Source organism: Spermophilus citellus, assembly GCF_964194105.1.
Source record: "Spermophilus citellus genome assembly, chromosome: 4".
Taxonomy (NCBI): Eukaryota; Metazoa; Chordata; class Mammalia; order Rodentia; family Sciuridae; genus Spermophilus; species Spermophilus citellus.
Window position 1 is genome coordinate 68,241,888 of NC_138185.1, and position 18,219 is coordinate 68,260,106.

The window sequence follows — 18,219 nt, forward strand, 5'->3', positions numbered from 1 at the left end:
GCCAAAGAATGTGCTTTCAATGTTAAGAGTTGTTTGATTTTCCCACAGTATGGAATGATTTGCTGTGTGTTGTTGTAAAGCATAAAGTATCCCCCCAAAACCTATAAAATCTCACTGAACAAAGGACCAGGACTCACTCCCTGGGACCGCTGAGTCGGAACGGTTGTGAGTCCAGGCTTGAGCTGGCAATAAAGACTCTTGTGGGCTTGCATCAAATTCGGCTCCTGGAGGTCTATTGGGGTCCCACGAATCTGGCATAACACCAACCCCAAATCCCAAGCACTGCCTGAATGGAGGTCACCGAGACTCATAAAGACAAAAATACTGAAGGGCAAACATGGGAGTCCATATCCTAAAACCATTTATTTCCAGGAAACTGAATGGTTTCTATTGACCAGCTTCCTGGTCTTACCCCTTCTCTCTCCAGCAGGATTAAAAGCAACTCAGTGGGCCCCGGAGAGGTAAATCTATCAGATTCCTTCCATAAAGGTGGTTCTCCTGCTGCTACAGAACTCTACTGTACACTCACCCATATCCAGCTCCTGCCCACAGAGTCCTCCCTGCTCAGAGAGAGAGCACACATTTGAGTACCATACACTTTATTAGAGGGGCAAACCTAACAGACTGAAAGGATGCTCACAGCTAAGAGGCTACTGATACGCCCTTCCTGATGCCTAGAATCCACAGGCAGAGTTGTAATGCCTCTCCCCAGCTCTCTACAGCAGTGAAGAAATAGGGCCCCTGTAAGTAAGGCTCAAGGCAGTGCTGGCAGAGCAGGGCTGTATGACTGATTATGATCCATAACTCAACAGATTGTCAAAGTGCAGCTGTGGAGGAGAGGCAAGAGTGTTTGGTATCCCAGGGCCCATCAACCAAAGCTGCTTCTGTCCTTATTCTCAGTGCAATAGGTAGTGTGTGTGAGAGCCTTGGGCCAAGGGCAGCCCTCACTTTTTATCCTGGTTGGGTTGGATAAGCCCATATTCCATTGATTTTCCTAGGCAGGCTGCAGCAGCCCGAGTAACAGGGCCTTCCTCGCCCTTAGCCAGGACTGACAGGATCTCTAGCACCTCACTCTCCATCAGGGTGCTGGCAATCTCCTTAGAGGCGTCCACCATGTTCAACACCACCACAACACCCCGGTGCTGCAGCTCCTGGTTGGGGCTCAGAAGCAGGGCCTGTAAGATCTCCAGCCAATGTGTGGTCTGCAAGAAACAGGGCAGCAATAGGCTCAATCCTGGTGGAGAACACACCTACACCCTGGGACATCCCCCACCAACACCATGAAGGTCACCTATCCTCCCCCACTAAGAACAGCACTGACCACTTGGGGGATGCGGCTGCACAGTGAGGGTCGCATTGACGTGAGCATGGCCAAGCCTCCAGCAGCTGCCCGCCGTAACAATTCATCATCTTCTCCACTGTATAGCACCAACAGCTTCAGCCGGTCATTGCCCTGGGCTTCAAAGAGGTCCTGCACCTGTGGTCATATGGAGGGACAGAACCATGTCATCTGGGTGCAAAGCCCATCCAGGGCACAGGGTCAACTCCATCTCTGCATGACAGGACAACCTGGACCATCACTCACCTCCTTGCTCATGGCCAAGTTACACATGCACTCTGTGGCTGCCCGGCGGATCATCTCGTGTTCCTCAAACATGTAACCCTCAATCATGGGCACAGCTTTCTCCTTTAGAATCTTCTGTCTGAAGACAAAGGTAGAAGAGTCAGCATCATCAGGGATTTCCCTTGGGAATGTCCATTGACAGGGCTGTACCAGATATGAACTGCAGTTGTTTCTAGCCTTCTGACTAGGCCTAGGAAACAGTATAAGACTGTGGAAAATGCTCACAAATAGGCAGTAGGACAACAGAGCAGTGGCGATAGCAGTGCTATTTAAACCCTAACGATTGAGCACTTAACCTGTTCAGCTGTTTGGATTATTTTACTTACTCCTCACCACAACCCCATTATGAAAGCAGGTATGATTATCTTTACATTTTGTAGAAGGGGAAACTGGGACTGAGTGGTGAGTAATGTGTTCAAGGTCACAATTAGTATTAATGTCAAATACATACTGAACACATTGCTAGGGGTCCAAAATGCCTATGTGGTAATTACTTTTACATGTATTTTCTCATTTAATTCTTCTTACCACTACTTCATGAGCTAGATACTATAATCATCCCACTCACAGACGGGGAAACTGAGACACAGCAGTGAGTAACTTGCTTGAAGTTACACACTGGCAATTACTGAGGTCAAGATTTGAAGCCAGGTAATCTCTAGAACCTGCAATGTTCTCACCCAATGTCTTGGTGCCTCTCCTGGCCTGTCTCCTCATCTGTATGATACAGAGGAGTCACTGTGAGGCTCCAATAAGCCAATGATTGACTGTAATCTACCAGGGATAATACAAATCCTGATGTCCCACCCAGCCCTTACCCCTTACCTGAGCCTCTCACTGATCCCCGCCAGGTTTGTTAGGGCCATGAGCGCCTCGAAGTTCTGCAATCCTGAGCAGTTGAGGTGCAATAGGGAGACGAGGGGCCGGACAACTTCATAGATCTGTGATATGCCCCCCACTGGTCAGGGCTAATCACCACAGCCCCTGCTATTCCACTAACCCCACGGGGAGGAGTCCACCCTCCAAGAGAGTGCTGCTAAGGCTTTCCCCTACCCTAGGGCTTAGCAAAGCTACTGATACATGTTGGTCCCAAGGAGTAGCCCTAGCCAGAGGCCATCTGGGCCCAGTGAGGGTGGAGGAGAGGCTACAATTGAGTCAAGAAGGCACTCACCCGCTCACCAGGGAAGGTCATCTCTGGGTTGGAGGTGATGGTGAGCTTTGCAAGAGCCTGGGCTGCCTTTGTCTGTCCCACTTCAGTGCCTTCCAGAGCCAGTGGAAGCAGAGCCTGTAGGAACAAGCCCATCAGTGGCTCAGGACATGCCTGGGAATGCAAGCCAAACTGTGCCCCCACCCTTCTCCTTCTCTCTCCAGGCTTGACAACACTCCCTGCTCAGATGCTATTCACCTGAGGTCTCTCATTAAACTACTCAAACTCTTGCTCAAACACCTGTTAAGAGTTAGTTATGAAAAAACAAGGGAGAGAATTAAACAACAGCAGATGGGGTAGAGAGGGAAGATGAGAGTGAAGGGGGGGGGATAGTAGGGGATAGGAAAGGTAGCAGAATACAACAGTCATTAATATCGTATTATGTAAAAATGTGGATGTGTAACCGATGTGATTCTGCAACTTGTATTTGGGGTAAAAAATGGGAGTTCATAACCCACTTGAATCAAATGTATGAAAGATGATATGTCATGAGCTTTGTAATGTTTTGAACAACCAATAAAAAAAAAAAAAAGTTAGTTATGGATTGTGCTGGGCCCTGGGGCCATGGAAGTAAGTGAGAAAAGAGAAAGGGAGGTGAGCTCAGGATTTTAATGGGCATAAAACACTGAGGTACTCTGAAGAACCCACCCACATCAGCATCACTAACTCTGTAGGAAGCTATTCCTGATGGTCACTAATAATGTCCTTCCATGCCACATCCAACCCTTATCTCTGGCATAACAGGTACTGAATCATGTTTTATAAGCTAAAGGCTTAGCATCAGGAAGAAATAGGTAAACCAGCTCACCTTGCCTCCCCCCTGAGCAACCACAGTGCCTCTGTCCTCCACCTCTTCTACCAAAGCCAGGAAGACTCTGCAGGGAGAAGACAGTAGTGGGTGGAGAGGTCTGAGGTTCTGACAAGCAGATACTCCATTCTTGGGCTCAACAAGGAAAGGCAGGCAAATGGCCTCCCTTGCTCCAAGAGGCCCACAGTCCCAGGACCTCTTCCACCCACAGTCACACTAGCAGCCTAACAAGGCCTAAGAGTTGGGAGAACTCTCACGCCAACTCAAGGCAGCCTTACCTACAGAGCAGCTCTCTACAGGAATTAGTCAACACAGGGCTCTCAGTCTTCACCATACATGTCATGGCTGACACCACACCTGCTGCCAGCAGCTTCTTCACCCGAGCCCTCACAAAGCTCGGTTTGTCCTAGAGAAGGACACAGCCTAGGAGGGGCCTTGGCCAACCAGACAGGGAAAGGGAGCCCTTCTCACAGCAGAAATTGATGAACATGGAAACAAAAAGCCAGCTGTTCCTAACAACAGACAAACTCCAAGACTCTTCTAGTGTACCCCTTACCTTAGGGTGCTGCTCAGGCAAGTGCTGCTTAGCATACTTGGCCAGCTCCACCATCTTGGGGTCAGGCTCCTCATAGTCATAGCTGTTGGTGCAGTTGACCAGTGCTGAAGCAACTGCGAAGAGCACCGACCTCTCCTCGGACTGCCAGGAACAGAGGGAAGTTCAGCTGGCCAGTCCAGGACAGAGTAGTGAATGCTGCCAGGTCCAGGGCCCTGTTTCACCCTCTGCTGTTCCACCTGGACATCAGGGTGAATCTGGGAACCTCCCAAGGCCCCAGACTTAGGGAGTTCACAAACTTGACCTCCCCAATTCCTCCAAAAAGCTCATCTTCCCTGACACTGCTGCTGCCCAGGCCACATAGAGTAGCTGCTCAGGCTGCCAGCCCTTGCTCCCTGGAATTGCAATACCAAGTCCAAGACCTGCCAAGAAAGCCTGGTAAACTATATCCTAAATGGTGTCCCCAGGGTGACAACAGGAACCCACAGAGCTACCCTACTGAGCTGGAACAGAGCCTTCAGAGCAGCCTCATCCGCCACAAACTCTTCTTTCACATCAGCATCAAAGGTGAGGTAAGCCAGGCCCTCCACTGCCCAGCGCCGAGTGCCCGCATCGATTTGGTCATTGCATAGCCACCTGGGGACATGCAGGGGAGTGAATGACCATCTGAATTGGGGAATGTGAAAGAATATATCAAGATAAAGAAAAGTCAGAGGCTTGGGCATCCTGTCAACATACAGAAACAATGCTGGCATCCAGAAGAGTTTGCCTAGGGGAGAACAGAAAAGCCCTCTATCCAAACCCCCCACCCTTGAGCTCTGACAGGTGTGGAGCCACAGCAACACCACTCACTTTCGACACTGCTTGGCCAGCTTCAGAGTAGAGCCTTCAGCAAACTGCTTCATGCTAAAGTCAGTCCCTCCAGCTGAACCAAGTTTGCAGAGTCCCTGGAAAAAGAAGACAGGACCCATTGTCTGCCCTCCTCCATGCCTAGTTTAGGCTTCCTCCCAAATTCTCTGCTACGGCTCTCTTAAAGCTGATACACAAATCAGCACCTTCTCCACCAGGCTACCATCTCAGCATTAGGCAATGATTGCCTGTTGAGATGGCCACACGACATAGAGCCTGGTAGTGACTGGCACCCTGGCTTCCTAGGTTCCGGCCCTTCCCAATCTACACTGATAATTGTTCTGTTCCATTCCAGTTCTACAATAAACCTCTTTGCAAGTGGAGCCAATATGTGTGTGGAGAAAAGACAGGTGTTGGGCTGGGGATGTGGCTCAAGCGGTAGCCTGCTCGCCTGGCATGCGTGCGGCCCGGGTTCGATCCTCAGCACCACATACCAACAAAGATGTTGTGTCCGCCGAGAACTAAAAAATAAATATTAAAAATTCTCTCTCTCCTCTCTCACTCTCTTAAAAAAAAAAAAAAAAAAAGACAGGTGTTTTAGCATGGCCTTATGAGACAGAGAAATCCAGGACTAAGTGACCCAAGAAAGAAGGACAGCTTCCACAAGTCCGTGGCCACAGTAGGCTCATGAAAGGCTAGACAATGCCCAAGCCGCCAGTTCCTGGGGACACTGCCTGATTCCTGCAGGCCCAGCCTTTCTTACCAGCAGGGGAACAGCATGTGACACCCTATATCCCCAACTCTCCTCCAATGGTGGAGCACTTGCCTAACACGTGTGAGGCACTGGGTTCAATCCTCAGCACCACATAAAAATAATTAAATAAAATAAAGGCATTGTGTCCATTCACAACTCAAAAAAAAAAAAAAAAAAAAGTACCTGGCTTGACAGGAGGAACCAGGCCCAGGCCTTATATATCTTACTTTCACCTACAGGGTGCTAAGACTGTACAGTGAGACCCAGCCACGTCAGCACCCATGCTCATCCGCCTCCATGCCCACCCTCAGCCTGTCCATCTCACCACCAGTGCCCGGATGCGGATGCTGTCCTTCTCACTACGCTTATACAGGTCCTTTAGCAGCGAGACACCATTGGCAGTGATAAATGAGGCCCTCTTGGCCTTGCCAGCTGCATGGATCAGAGCCTCCACGGCCACCAGCTGCTCTTCCTCCTGCTCAGAGGCACACAGAGCAATCACACTCTCCATGACACCACTCAGCTCCAAGGCCCGGTTACCGGCGTCACATGGGCCCTGCAGGAGGCAGGACACTGTCTGGATGGCCCGTAGCTTCCCGGCCAGCCCTTGGCCCTCAAACCAGCTCCTGGGAGGAACAGAGTGATAGCTGTCACACCAAGGCATGCATGAAGGTACTCTCCTCTCCTTGCTTCCCTCCACTGACCAGGCACCTAAACTACTTGGAAAGAAATAGCAAGAAAAGCTGCCAAGGGAAGACAAGGGCTCTCTCACCAGGATGACAATGGTCACCAATTATCTTTATCTACTTTCATTCAAGTCTTCCCTGATGACATATCACCTAACAAAGGCTCCTGTCACTCACACCATCCTGTTTACTTCCTTTCTTGTACTGAGATCATTCTGTTTATTTCACAGTTTATCATCTGTCATTTCCCCCAAAGCTATAAGCTCTTAAGGGCAAGAAGTATCATGTTTCCCCTCTGTGTTGGAATGAATACATGGAAAGTGCCTAGTTGGGCTATTGTAGCTTAGTGGTAGCGTGTGTGGAGGTACTGGGTTCCATTCTCAGAACTGTATATAAATAAATAAAACCAAGGTCCATCAACCACTAAAAAAAGGATGCAATAAAGATATGCACTTGATACATTTATTGCATTACTGGAAAACTGATTTAAGAAGGAACCTCCCTAGTGAAGTCACATGGGAACAAGAAGAGAGTCTGGGCAGGGCACAGTGGCATGCACTTGTAGTCCCAGCTACTTGGGAGGCTGAGGCAAGAAGATCACTTGAGTCCAGGAGTTCAAGGCCAGCCTGGACAACATAGCAAGACTCCCTTACTCATCTTGGGGCACTTTGTCTAGCCCCTGTCAGTCCTCCCCAAAGCTGCTTTCCCTGATGAAAGCCTGTCACTTATGCCCCTTCCCAAAGAAGTCAGAACTTTTTTGTTGGAATCCCTGGAAATGAGAAAGAGGGCAGACTCCCTTACTTGATGTAGTTTTCACAGAGTCGGTGGAAATTCTCCCTCTCAGCATCACACTTCAGGTCATCAAAGAGCTTGCTGAGGAGAATGGAGGCATTCATACGGCTGTTTGCTGTCACTGCAAGCTCCCCAGGAGGATCCTGCAAGGAGCCCCCCACCTCCAAGATCTTTTTCAGACCTGAAAAGAGACTCCATTTAGACAGTAGAACACCAATTCCAACCCCTATGTAAAGAGACATGGCTTTCCAGAGACAAGCAGGACTACCTCCTTCTCAGCCAAGAAGTCACAGAGTTCAGACAATCACATCAAAGCAGCACAGAGAACATGGCTGGTGGATATACAATCTCCAGGAGGCTGCTGTGGTCAGGGAAGGACCTCAAAAGTGAGGTCTGCATGCCGGCCCTATGGGACCAAATATTCTGGGGCTCTGAAGTTCCTGCTCTATAAAACTAAGGGGAAAATGGGGCTGGGGATGTGGCTCAGGTGGTAGCGCGCTCGCCTGGCATGCGTGCGGCCCAGGTTCGATCCTCAGCACCACATACAAACTAAGATGTTGTGTTCGCCGAAAACTAAAAAATAAATATTAAAATTCTCTCTCTCCTCTCTCTCTCTCTCCTCTCTCTTAAAAAAAAAAAAAAAAAAAAAAAAAAAAAACTAAGGGGAAAATAACACCCAGGGTTCAGAGGATCATTGTGATAACAAAAAAGCTGAGGGGTGCAAAGGGACCTGGCAGAGGTGCTCAGCATGACCTTTTCAAACCTTTTTTTATTTATCTTTTTTGGGAAAAAAAGAGGAGTAAACTGACATATTAAAATTTGTTTTTTTTTCAGCCAGGTACAGTGGTACATCTCAGTCACTCTGGAGACTGAGACAGAAGGATCACAAGTTCAAGGCTAGCCTCAGCAATTTAGCAAGACTGTCTCAAGGGCTGGGGATGTGGCTCAAGCAGTGGCGCGCTCGCCTGGCATGCGTGCGGCCTGGGTTCGATCCTCAGCACCACATACCAACAGGGATGTTGTGTCCGCCGAGAACTAAAAAATAAATATTAAAAATTCTCTCTCTCTCTCTCTCTCTCTCTCCTCTCTCACTCTCTCTTTAAAAAAAAAAAAAAAAAAAAAGACTGTCTCAAAATAAATTTTTTTAAAAAAAGGGCTAGGGACATGCTCATTGGTAGAGTGCCCCTGGGCTTAGTACCAAATAAATAAACAAAACCTTCAGATAAAGAAAGCCAATCAGGGGCTGAGGTTGTGGCTCAGCCTAGAGCACTCGCCTAAACACGTGCAAGGCGCTGGGTTTGATCTTCAGCACCACATAAAAATAAAAACAAAAATAAAGGTATTGTGTCCAACTACAACTTAAAAAAAGCCAATCCAATCCTTCTGTTAACCTGCTATTTCAGGCCTGCTTGGTATGTATGCCTTTGTACACATACACAATCAAAGGGTCTAACTTTAAGCTCCTAAGGGTACTATGCAGGCCATTGGATGTACTTTGATGCAGATGCATGGCTGTGTGTTTGCTACTTTTCTGACCACTCCTATGGATAAACAGTCCTCAGCTACCTAAGCAAATTTCTGTAAACTATATCACCTACCTTGGTCAATAACCCAGAGAGTCAGGCTATTGTTGGGATCCTTAGGTGATTTCCGGGGCACTATTTTAATCAGGAGGGTCAGAGCATTATCTCGGCCTTGGCCAGAGACCCCAACATCAGTCAGTAGCTCCAAGAGATTATTGATGAGGACCTTCAGCTCCCGGGCAGGATCTGGCAACAAGGACACATCAGTGATTAGCATACACAGGCCCTAGGTTCAATTCTCAGCACCAAAAAGAGGACATTAGTGGGATCCACTGTGGCCCATCCCAGTCTGACGTTTGAACTCCTCCAACAAGCCAAGAAGACACAGGGGGAACTGTATCTAGGCTCATGCCTAAACTCCAGCCTTACCCTCAAGCATCTTGGCTACTTAGAATCTAGAGTAAAATCCTGTCACCAAGCCATTTCCTAACTAACTTGCAGCTGCAAGTCTGGTCCCAAAAGAACTAGCCTTGTTGGTTCAGCCCCATCCCCTCCACAATAACAACACCCCAAAAAACTGCAGGCCTGCTTCACTCACCTACAATGATGGCACCTTCTTTGCCTCGGAAACCTTTTTTGACACCTTCTTTGAGGGCATCAAATATAACTTGTAGCAGGTGGCAGGCAGCCAGGGACACAGCCTGGTTTTCCACACCCAAGATGGAGACCACTCGTCGAGTTCCCAGCACACTCAGAGTTGCCACTGTCTGGAATGGGAGAGAGGCAGATAGAAGCCTCTGGTCAATGAAGGGCAGCCATAGAGTTTCCTAACTCTGAGTTGGAGAGTGTAGTCAGAGGTGAGAAAACATTTTGGAGGAAAAACCAGCTCCAAGAAAGCACAAAGCAGGCCTGACAGATGGTGTGACCTGTGGTCATGCCAAAAAAATCGCATTTGAAAGGCTTTCTAAAGAAAACATTCCAGAAGAGTCCTTACCTCTGCTCTCCTTGGTCCAATCAGAAGACAAGAAACACTCTGGCCCAGGGAGCAACTACTTTGTTTCATGTCTCCTCAAGAAGGAGAAACATAAACTGGACAAAGCCACCTTATTCCTCCCTAACCACAGCCCTGAGGTCTGTCCATAGCTAGAGGATGTGAACATGAGTGGAATGAACCTGCAAGGCCTCTCCACCCCAATCTTCATCTGGAGAACCCCATAAGGTCCATGTGAGCCCATCACTGGCTCCTTCCAGAAGCTGAAGAAGAAAACAAAATTTACATGGTTCGACCATTCTTGACCTCTTGGGAGGCCAAGAAAAATAGCCTATACTTGGCCCAAAGAGACTTAATTGAGGGGCTGGGGATGTAACTCAGTGGTAGAATGCTTGCTCAGAGTGTCCAAGGCCCTCGGTTCAACCTCAGTATGCACCCAACCCAACCCCACCCCCCAAAAAAAAAGTGAAAGGGAATTTCTTTGAGTACTTCACAGTTCCACTTCTGATTTACAAGTTGTAGTTTCCTCTAAAAGCAACCAAGGGTCAAGTCCCTGTCTGCTAGATCAAGCCAGCTCAAGAAAGAGCTGAGAGCATGGACTTTACTACACTGGTCCAAGAGCAGGACCATTCTGGCTATCCTCTCTGTGCTGAGAATCATGTCAGGGTCAGGTAGTTTCTACATGTAAAGTCACTATCTCCATGATAAAAATGTTATGGGTGACATTTTTTGACCACATAACTCTAAGTGAGGACCCCTCTCCAGAAGAAAACCCAGTTTGATCTTTTCTTTTTTCTTTTTTTAGTACTAGGGATTCAACCCAGAGATACACAATCACTGAGCTATATTCTCAGTCCTTTCTATTTTTTATTTTGAGACAGGGTCTCACTAAGTTGCAGAGGCTGTCTTGAACTTGCAATCCTCCTGCCTCAGCCTCCCTGAATTACTGGGATTAGAAACCTGTGTCACCATGCCTGGCTGCCAATTTGATCTCTAGGGCCCTTTTCTGAGCATATGGACACTAAATGAGTCAGTGACCAGGTGTTTTTGTGTGAGCTAGCTGCAAGAAAGCAGTGCTCAGGGTGCCCTACTTCATACTAATTCACGTTGGTCTTTTAGGTATTATTTTTATTTTTCCTCCTATACTCTGCCTCAAGTTCTTTTTGGAATAAGATGAAAGGTGGAAGAATGGATGGAAGGTAGATAAATTAATGGATTGTTGAATACATAGATAGATGGATGGACAGACAAATGGACTGAAACAATAACTAGATCTTCTGCCCTACTTACCCGTGATTGATGCTCAGAGCAAATGCCAACCAGTGTACGCACAGCTGCCAGCATGAGGTCAGTTTCTCCAGTGTCCAGCAGGCGTTGCAAGAGCTGAACCCCATTGCTCCGGAAGATCTTCTCAGCTCCAGCATCCTCTCGGGCCAGCACCACCAAGTTCTGAGAAGCCTGTGTCCACGGAAGCACATTATAAGAGCTGGGGATGTAGCTCAGTGGTAGAGCACTTCTCTAACATGCATGAGGCACTGGATTCATTCCCAGCACCACACACACACACACACACACACACACACACACACACACACAAAGTACATTACAACACTGACACTGTATGTAGCATGGGACAGGTTAAGCAGAGGCCCTGAGCTCTGGACCTCCCCACTTCCACTTAGTGGCCATAAATTTAACCTCTCTAAGCTTCCTTCTAGGTAGAGGGGAAACCCTGCTCTCAGAGTTGATGGTTAGAACAAATGTGGTCCTAAGTCTTCAGCAGAGCCTGAAGGGTAGGGACAGTGCCTTAGTTACCTCTGTATACCTAGCTCCTGGAAGAGGACTGGCTAACAAGTCACTCTTGAATACTGGTTCCTTTGTCTTGGTTCATAGTATAATTCCAAGCCCTCAGAGCTACCATTTAGGACTCATGATTCAAACAGCAACATACATCAGACCAGGCCAGCAAAGGGGTTTCTGAGGCCAACACCAGTGAAGAGATAGAGGACTATGGATGGGCAGCTCCAGGAGTTCAGCCCCCATGGGCTCACTCAAGGCCCTATACCTTTTGCTTCTTCTCAGTCCCTTTTTCTTCTGGGTCCAACAGTATCTGAAACATTTGTTCCACTTTGGCATCTGTTGAGGACATGTATCGTACCTAGGACAAACGAGTAAAGCACAGAAGCAATCACTTCTCTTGGCCAGAGATATCACATTCCCTGCTGTTCTCTCCGTCTCCTCCAAGGCCTGGCTCCTGTCTTTGGGAGGCACAGTGAGGATGTCTGGGCTCAGGGCTAGCACCACGCTACCATGGGCAGGAAGAGACTTGCTGGGAAGCTCCTCCTAAATTTCCTGAAGTGGATTTTCCTCTCTGAGCTAATTCTTGTTTGGGCAACAGGAACAGCACCAATGCTAAAGGTAGTGCTCTTTGGAAGGGGAGGTATCCTATTAGCCACAAGGAAACCCACTGACAGTGGTGCCATCTATGTAGAGAACTCATGGCATACTCATCAAGGGAGCTGGAAGGTTAGAAGGCAGTTGCTGACACTTCTTTTGGCTCAGAATTCTCTTTTTGACAGTTTTTTTTTTTTTTTTTTAATCTGAACAAGCAAGACCATCCTAAGCCTACTTACCTACCCATCCCCAGGTGATTAGGCATCGATGATGGCACAAACCTAATCCCCACTTCTCCCCTTGCATCCATGGCAGACATGACTAATCAATCACAGCACATTCCCTTGTTAGGCCCAGGAAATATGCTTCCTAGTTTCTCTACACATAGGCAGCTGCTGCCATCCAAACAGACTTAGCAAAGAGAGGAAAACTATTTGTTTTCCCAGGTCTCAACCTGTCAATAAAGTGTTTGCCATTGTATTATTTGCTTCTACTGTATATTTTAACAACACATTATCTGGTTAATTCAAACTTTGGTTAGAGTTCATCCACAGTCTTTGAATTATTTTCCCTCAATTAATTTAAAAATATATGTACTAGGGCTGGGGTTATGGCTCAGTGGTAGAGCACTTGCCTAGCATGTGTGAGGCACTGGGTTCAATTCTCAGCACAACATAAAATAAATGAATAAAATAAAGGTATAAAAATTAGTTTTCATCAGCTGTATTTAAAAATATATATATATATATATATATATATATATATATATATATATACATACACACACACACACACTATGAAACATATCTTTATTAAAACATATATCTTTATTAAAAATATATTGACAGTCCAGGCACAATGGCAAACATCTGTAATCCCAGCAACTCAAGAGGCTGAGGGCCAGGCTTGGCAAGTTTGAAGCCAACCTCAGCATTTCATCAAGACCCTGTCTCAAAATAAAAAGGTCTAGGGATGTAGCTCAGTATTAAAGCACCCCTGAGATCAATAACTAGTACCACAATTTTAAAAAATGCACACACACACATATATATACATTCACATATATATAGACACAGATGAATCAAAGTCTCCTTTGGAAAGCTCTCTCAATCCCATTCCTATCCCCAAAGGATCACAACGTTATTATTCTGATGTGTATCTTTTAAAATATTATTAATTGTATTTGCATTGCATTTACTCAGGCGTACCCACAGGAAACATAGTATTGTTTTAAGTGTGTATGTGGGGGATCATTTTAACATAAATTATATGTTATTAGATTGGGGATATAACTCAGTGGTACAGCACTTGCTGATTGAATATTTTGCTTTTTCATTCAACAAGTGCCAGAAAGCTTCCCGTGTGATTATATGTAGATTTGTCTATTTTGAGTAATTACAACATAAGAGTTTATAGTAATGACATGACCCAGTTTATTTAGCCATTCCCCTATTGCTGGGCACTTAATGAGCTCCAAGTTTTCCTTACTATAAACAAGGCTATAATAAACATTCACAAGCCTAACTTGTACACATGAACAAGGTTTCTCTAGGGGAAACAGTAAGAAGTAAACATATTAGATCACAGGACATATTCATTTAAAATTTTAATAGATGTGCTACCATACTCTCCAAAGACACTGTACCAATTTATATCTCCTCCAACAGTCACAAGAGAGTCCATGACCCCCAATCTCACCACTTAAGTGTCTGCCTGGATTTCCTTCAAAAGTGTACAAATTTTTATGTTTGCCAAACAAACCACACAAAAAAAGTATGGTGCCATTATTTTAACCTGCTTTTCCCTATCCACTGGCATGGCTGAGCATCATTCTATGCTCACTTGCCATCAGCAGCTCCTGTCCAGAGAACTGTGTCTATACCCTTGATTCAGACTACTTCATCATGGGGTCAATGCTCCAATCTCTCAGTCTTTCACATACCTTCTCCTGAATCTGGCCCCCAATGCTCCGCAGGGCTTCCTGGAAGACTTTGTTCTTGGGTTCTAGGCTCACACATCTCTGCAGGTCAAGGACAGCTTGGTCCAGGCGGCCCAGTTTCTCTAGGGCTTGGCTCCGCCGGTAAAGTGCTTTGACATCCCCACCGTCCTTTTCAATGGCTGAGCACAAACAGGAGCTCTGTCAGCACCCATGAGGCCACCGTCTCCAGGCAAGAGCAGGAGGGAAATATCTCCAGGGCCAGAGGAAGGTGGGGGGATGCGTGGGTACTTCAGCCTCAGAAAAGGTGAGGGTAGCTGTGGAAAAGGAAATGCCCAAGGGAGTGGGAAAGAAAGAAGGCAGATGTGTTTCAGAGTCCAAAGGAGAAGAAAGTAGATAGATAGTGCAGTGCTCCCAGAGTCCTTGCCCACCAAAGAAGCCCCACAGCTCCACGTGAGGGCCCATATTCCCTTACCTTTAGATGCCTCCGTTTCTGCTTTATCATAATCTTCCTGTAGAAAAAAAGATCAGAACCCTGAGAGGATGGTCATCTCCCTTTCCAGACACTAACGGGACAGAAGAGATACACTTGTTTTCCAGAGTCACCCGATCCCCCAACACCCTGAGGCCCGAAGACTTCTGGCAATCATGGCTGGGAAAATCGAATGCCCAGATCAAGCCCATGCAGCAGCAAAGATGGGCCAAATAGGGCCCCACGTAGGCCAGGGAAAGAGCGGCAAGCTTCCCTCACCAGCTTGAGGTGACAAGCAGCCAGATTCCGGTGCAGAATGGCCTGGTCCTGGGGCGTCGCGCCCAGACCTAGGGCCTGGGTATAGGCCGATAAGGCGCCCTCGTAGTCTCCGCATTTGAACAGCTCGTTGCCCTCTTTGCGCAGCTGCTCCACTGAGCTGGCCTGTGGAGAATGGGGTGGAGACGTCGGGGAGGCAGCTCGGGGAAGAACAAGGGAGCTAGAGAGGGGAGCAAGGGTCGGGAGCGGGTCCAATCGAGGGCTAAGAATGGGAAAGGAGGCCAGGGGATGGCCAGGGTAACTGTGAAGGAGAGATGACAAGGAAGGATGACTACGCACCCCGGGGACGACGGGTCGGGGCTCAGGGGTCCCTGGTCTACTCACAGTCATCACGGAGCCGAAGTCCCGGGCCCACGCAGGCGCAGTCTCTGGGGCGGAGGTGGCCCGGGGCTCTGGAAGCTGCCAGTGGCTGACGCGCCCCAGCTCTGAGTCAGAGGCGGCGTCAGAGAGGGGCGGGCCAAGGAGAGCGCGACCGGGCAGGGGCGGGGCGCTGGGGGGGGGGGTCCGCCCCTCTAGCCCGCGCACCTAGTTTGTGAGCTCCGGGACCTGCAGGGGGCGCGCAGCGGAGGAGCCAGTGGGGGACCTGCGGCGGCTACAGCTCCGGCCAGCGCCCCGGCCCCGACCGCTGCAGAAGTGCAGGAGGTCTGCGGTCATCAGGGCCACGATCAGTAGGCTGTAGAGGCCCAGGGCTAGGAAAGCACCCGGGCCCCTGTGGGAGAGGGGAGACTATCAGGATAGTGGCAACCGTGTGTTACAGACCCCTGCGAGTCTGGAGAAAGCGCAGACGCCTCTCCCTGAATAAATTTGCACACACACATATTTTGCAAAGTAACATTTTGGAGTTCACAGATACCCTAAAGCCACCCATGGGCAGATTCAGAATTAAAACCTTCTACTACAATGTGTGTAACACACGGATTAGAGCACTCATCCTTTCCGCTTACACATTGCCCCCAGCCCCCTCCACTTCACAGCACAAGCTAATGGCTTCCGGTTGCCCGCTTTCACCACCCCTAAACATTTCCTTCACAGTTGTTTGTAATTATGATTTACGTGATTTTCGGTTTGCCGTCTGGCCCTCTACTGGTCTGCAAGTCACAAGTCTCCCACCCCAGAATTTAAGGAACAAACTCCCAGACACCGGAACACCCTGTTCCAAAGGCTCTGGGGCTGGAGTTCTCACCTAAGGATGGGTGGCGGAGGAAGAGCAGACAGGTTGACTTGGTATAGGGCCTCAAATTCATCCCGGGTACAGCAGTAGCCCCCTGCAGCCTGCAGGTGACAGCAGTAGGCTTCCTCGGGAGTATCAGAGAGCCGGGGACAGAAGAAACCAGGGTAGTGGCGGCCATCAGCATCCTGGGTGGTCTGGCACAAGTTGGGATGGTAAGCCAATGCTGAAGAGACAGAGGAGGGGTCTGGAGACAAGAAGGAGGAGTCTGTCCAAACCCCATTCCACAATTCCCAGAAAGTAAAAGGGATCATCCCCTACCAAAACAGAAGGTCCCTTCTTCCCCTCCTCACCAACTCCCCAAATAGCTCATACCACCTGCAGGGGATGAAAGAGTGCTGTACCTGAGAGAGATGTGGGCTGGGCAAAGGTGATCCAACTGAAGAGCAGTAGCAGCCCCACTGACAGGCCTGTCATCAAGGGGCCTGGCCTCCTTTTTTGGAAGCCCATGAGAAGTCACCTCCACCTCAGCCTTGATTCTAGGAGCCCCATCATCTTTCTATCTAAGCCATGACTGCAGAAAACAAGGAATTAAAAATCAAAGGGATGGAGATGTAGCTCAGAGGTAGAGTGCTTGCCTAGCATAAACAAGGCCCTGGGTTCAATCCTCAGTACCATAAAAATTTTAAAAAGGCATTGGCTTGGGACCATAAGTGGACACATGCCTATAATCCCAGTTACTTGGGAGGTTGAGGCAAGGAGGATAGAAAATTCAAGGTCAACTTGGGCAATTTAGCAAGACCCTATCTCAAAATTTAAAACCAACAGAAAGAAAGGCCTGGGGATATAGCTCAGTGATAGAGCACTTGTCTAGCATGAGTGAGTCCCTGAGTTCAATCCCTAGTACTGAAAAAATAAATACATACATACATACAAAAGCACCAACACCCTTAGGCACCATTAACACAAACCTGAAGCTCTTCTACTACAGGCTTCTAGAGAGATGAAAGCCACTCAGTTTTTATCTCCTGCTGGAAAAAGGCCTGTACTTTTAAACTACCTAAGGTTTTCTGAGCAAAAGGGGAAAAGGCTCAGAGGAATAGAGGAGGGACTAAAGGATGAGACCAAAGATAAGCCATTGGCCTGAAAAATAGACAAGTATTTAGAGACAAATATATCGCTATCTACCTACTCTTCAACTTCGAGGCTGCAGTGGAAGCCCTGGGAATTCAGACGGTTCCATTTCAGGACCTCTGTTTTCAGCTTATGGAGCTTCTCTCCCTAACCACCGCAACGTGGCAACCACCAAATCTAGCTGAAAACCAAGGGTGAGTCTCTTCATTAACTTTCCTCCTGAGCCTCATCTCTCCCAGTTACCAGCCAAAACACAAAAACTACCTGTTTGATTGGAGTATACTTAGCAACAGGCCAATTCCAACTCACAGGAAAGCCAGCTGGGGCATCTCCAGGTCTCTATGACCCCTCATACCTCATAGCTCCCTAAGACAGGGAATTTCTCCAGAAGACCCAAGCCACCAGCCAGCAGAGTTAATTAAGTGTTATCACAGAACCTATCTAGGCTAGACAACATCATGCTCCAAAAACATCAGGGACAAGACTCAGCACCCCAGGGGCTCACAGCAGTTACCTAGAGACCAAAGCAGGGGCCCGATGGAACAAGAAAGCAACTCAAATTTTACCTGAGCACTGAAAAAAAAAAAAAAAAAAAAAAAAAAAACAGTCCTGTGGAAACACCACTGCTGACTGGAAGTCTAAATTTGAAACATTTAGGCAGGGCTCCCAGTTTAGGATCCAATTTTCCAGAAGGTCAGGCCCTAGGGTCTCTTAGGCCCAAAGGTGGAGCTGGTTGCCCATAGTAACAGGACCCACATCCTCAGGGAAAACTTTATGGAGCCCTTTGAAAATGTTTCAGAGCACTTACAGGTTAAAGATTGCCTTTAACTCTTGGTAGAACCTGTCTCTGACTCTGAGACTAGTTGAATTGTTCCTTCTCTATGGACCCTGTATAGTCTCCTATGCCTTAGAGTACTGGACTCAGCACACTGTAAGGCCACTGCCTTATTTCCAGTTTGCCCTCCCACCTCTCTCCACAGATTATGGGCTCC

The 18,219-nt window shown here is 47.9% G+C and overlaps 1 protein-coding gene across 5 annotated transcripts; it reads right to left on the reverse strand.

Moving 5' to 3' along the window:
* Window positions 1-184: 184 nt before the first annotated feature.
* Window positions 185-16,667, reverse strand: UNC45A (unc-45 myosin chaperone A). Of its 5 annotated transcripts, none has more exons than XM_081290859.1 (22): window positions 16,498-16,667; window positions 16,109-16,290; window positions 15,205-15,634; window positions 14,869-15,030; window positions 14,593-14,629; window positions 14,124-14,299; window positions 11,853-11,945; window positions 11,078-11,245; window positions 9,395-9,563; window positions 8,872-9,042; window positions 7,283-7,454; window positions 6,121-6,421; window positions 5,045-5,139; window positions 4,687-4,828; window positions 4,196-4,336; window positions 3,918-4,045; window positions 3,640-3,706; window positions 2,796-2,909; window positions 2,450-2,565; window positions 1,586-1,703; window positions 1,322-1,477; window positions 185-1,202 (listed from the first exon to the last, which is right to left on the reverse strand). In XM_081290859.1, exons 3-22 carry the CDS (start codon window positions 15,253-15,255, stop codon window positions 945-947), a joined length of 2,835 nt encoding a protein of 944 aa, XP_081146985.1. In that variant the 5' UTR covers window positions 15,256-15,634; window positions 16,109-16,290; window positions 16,498-16,667; the 3' UTR covers window positions 185-944. The 5 variants fall into 5 exon arrangements, with proteins under 5 accessions (XP_081146985.1, XP_081146983.1, XP_081146984.1 ...); XM_081290857.1 differs by having other exon boundaries at window positions 16,109-16,319; XM_081290858.1 differs by having other exon boundaries at window positions 16,109-16,340.
* Window positions 16,668-18,219: the final 1,552 nt, after the last annotated feature.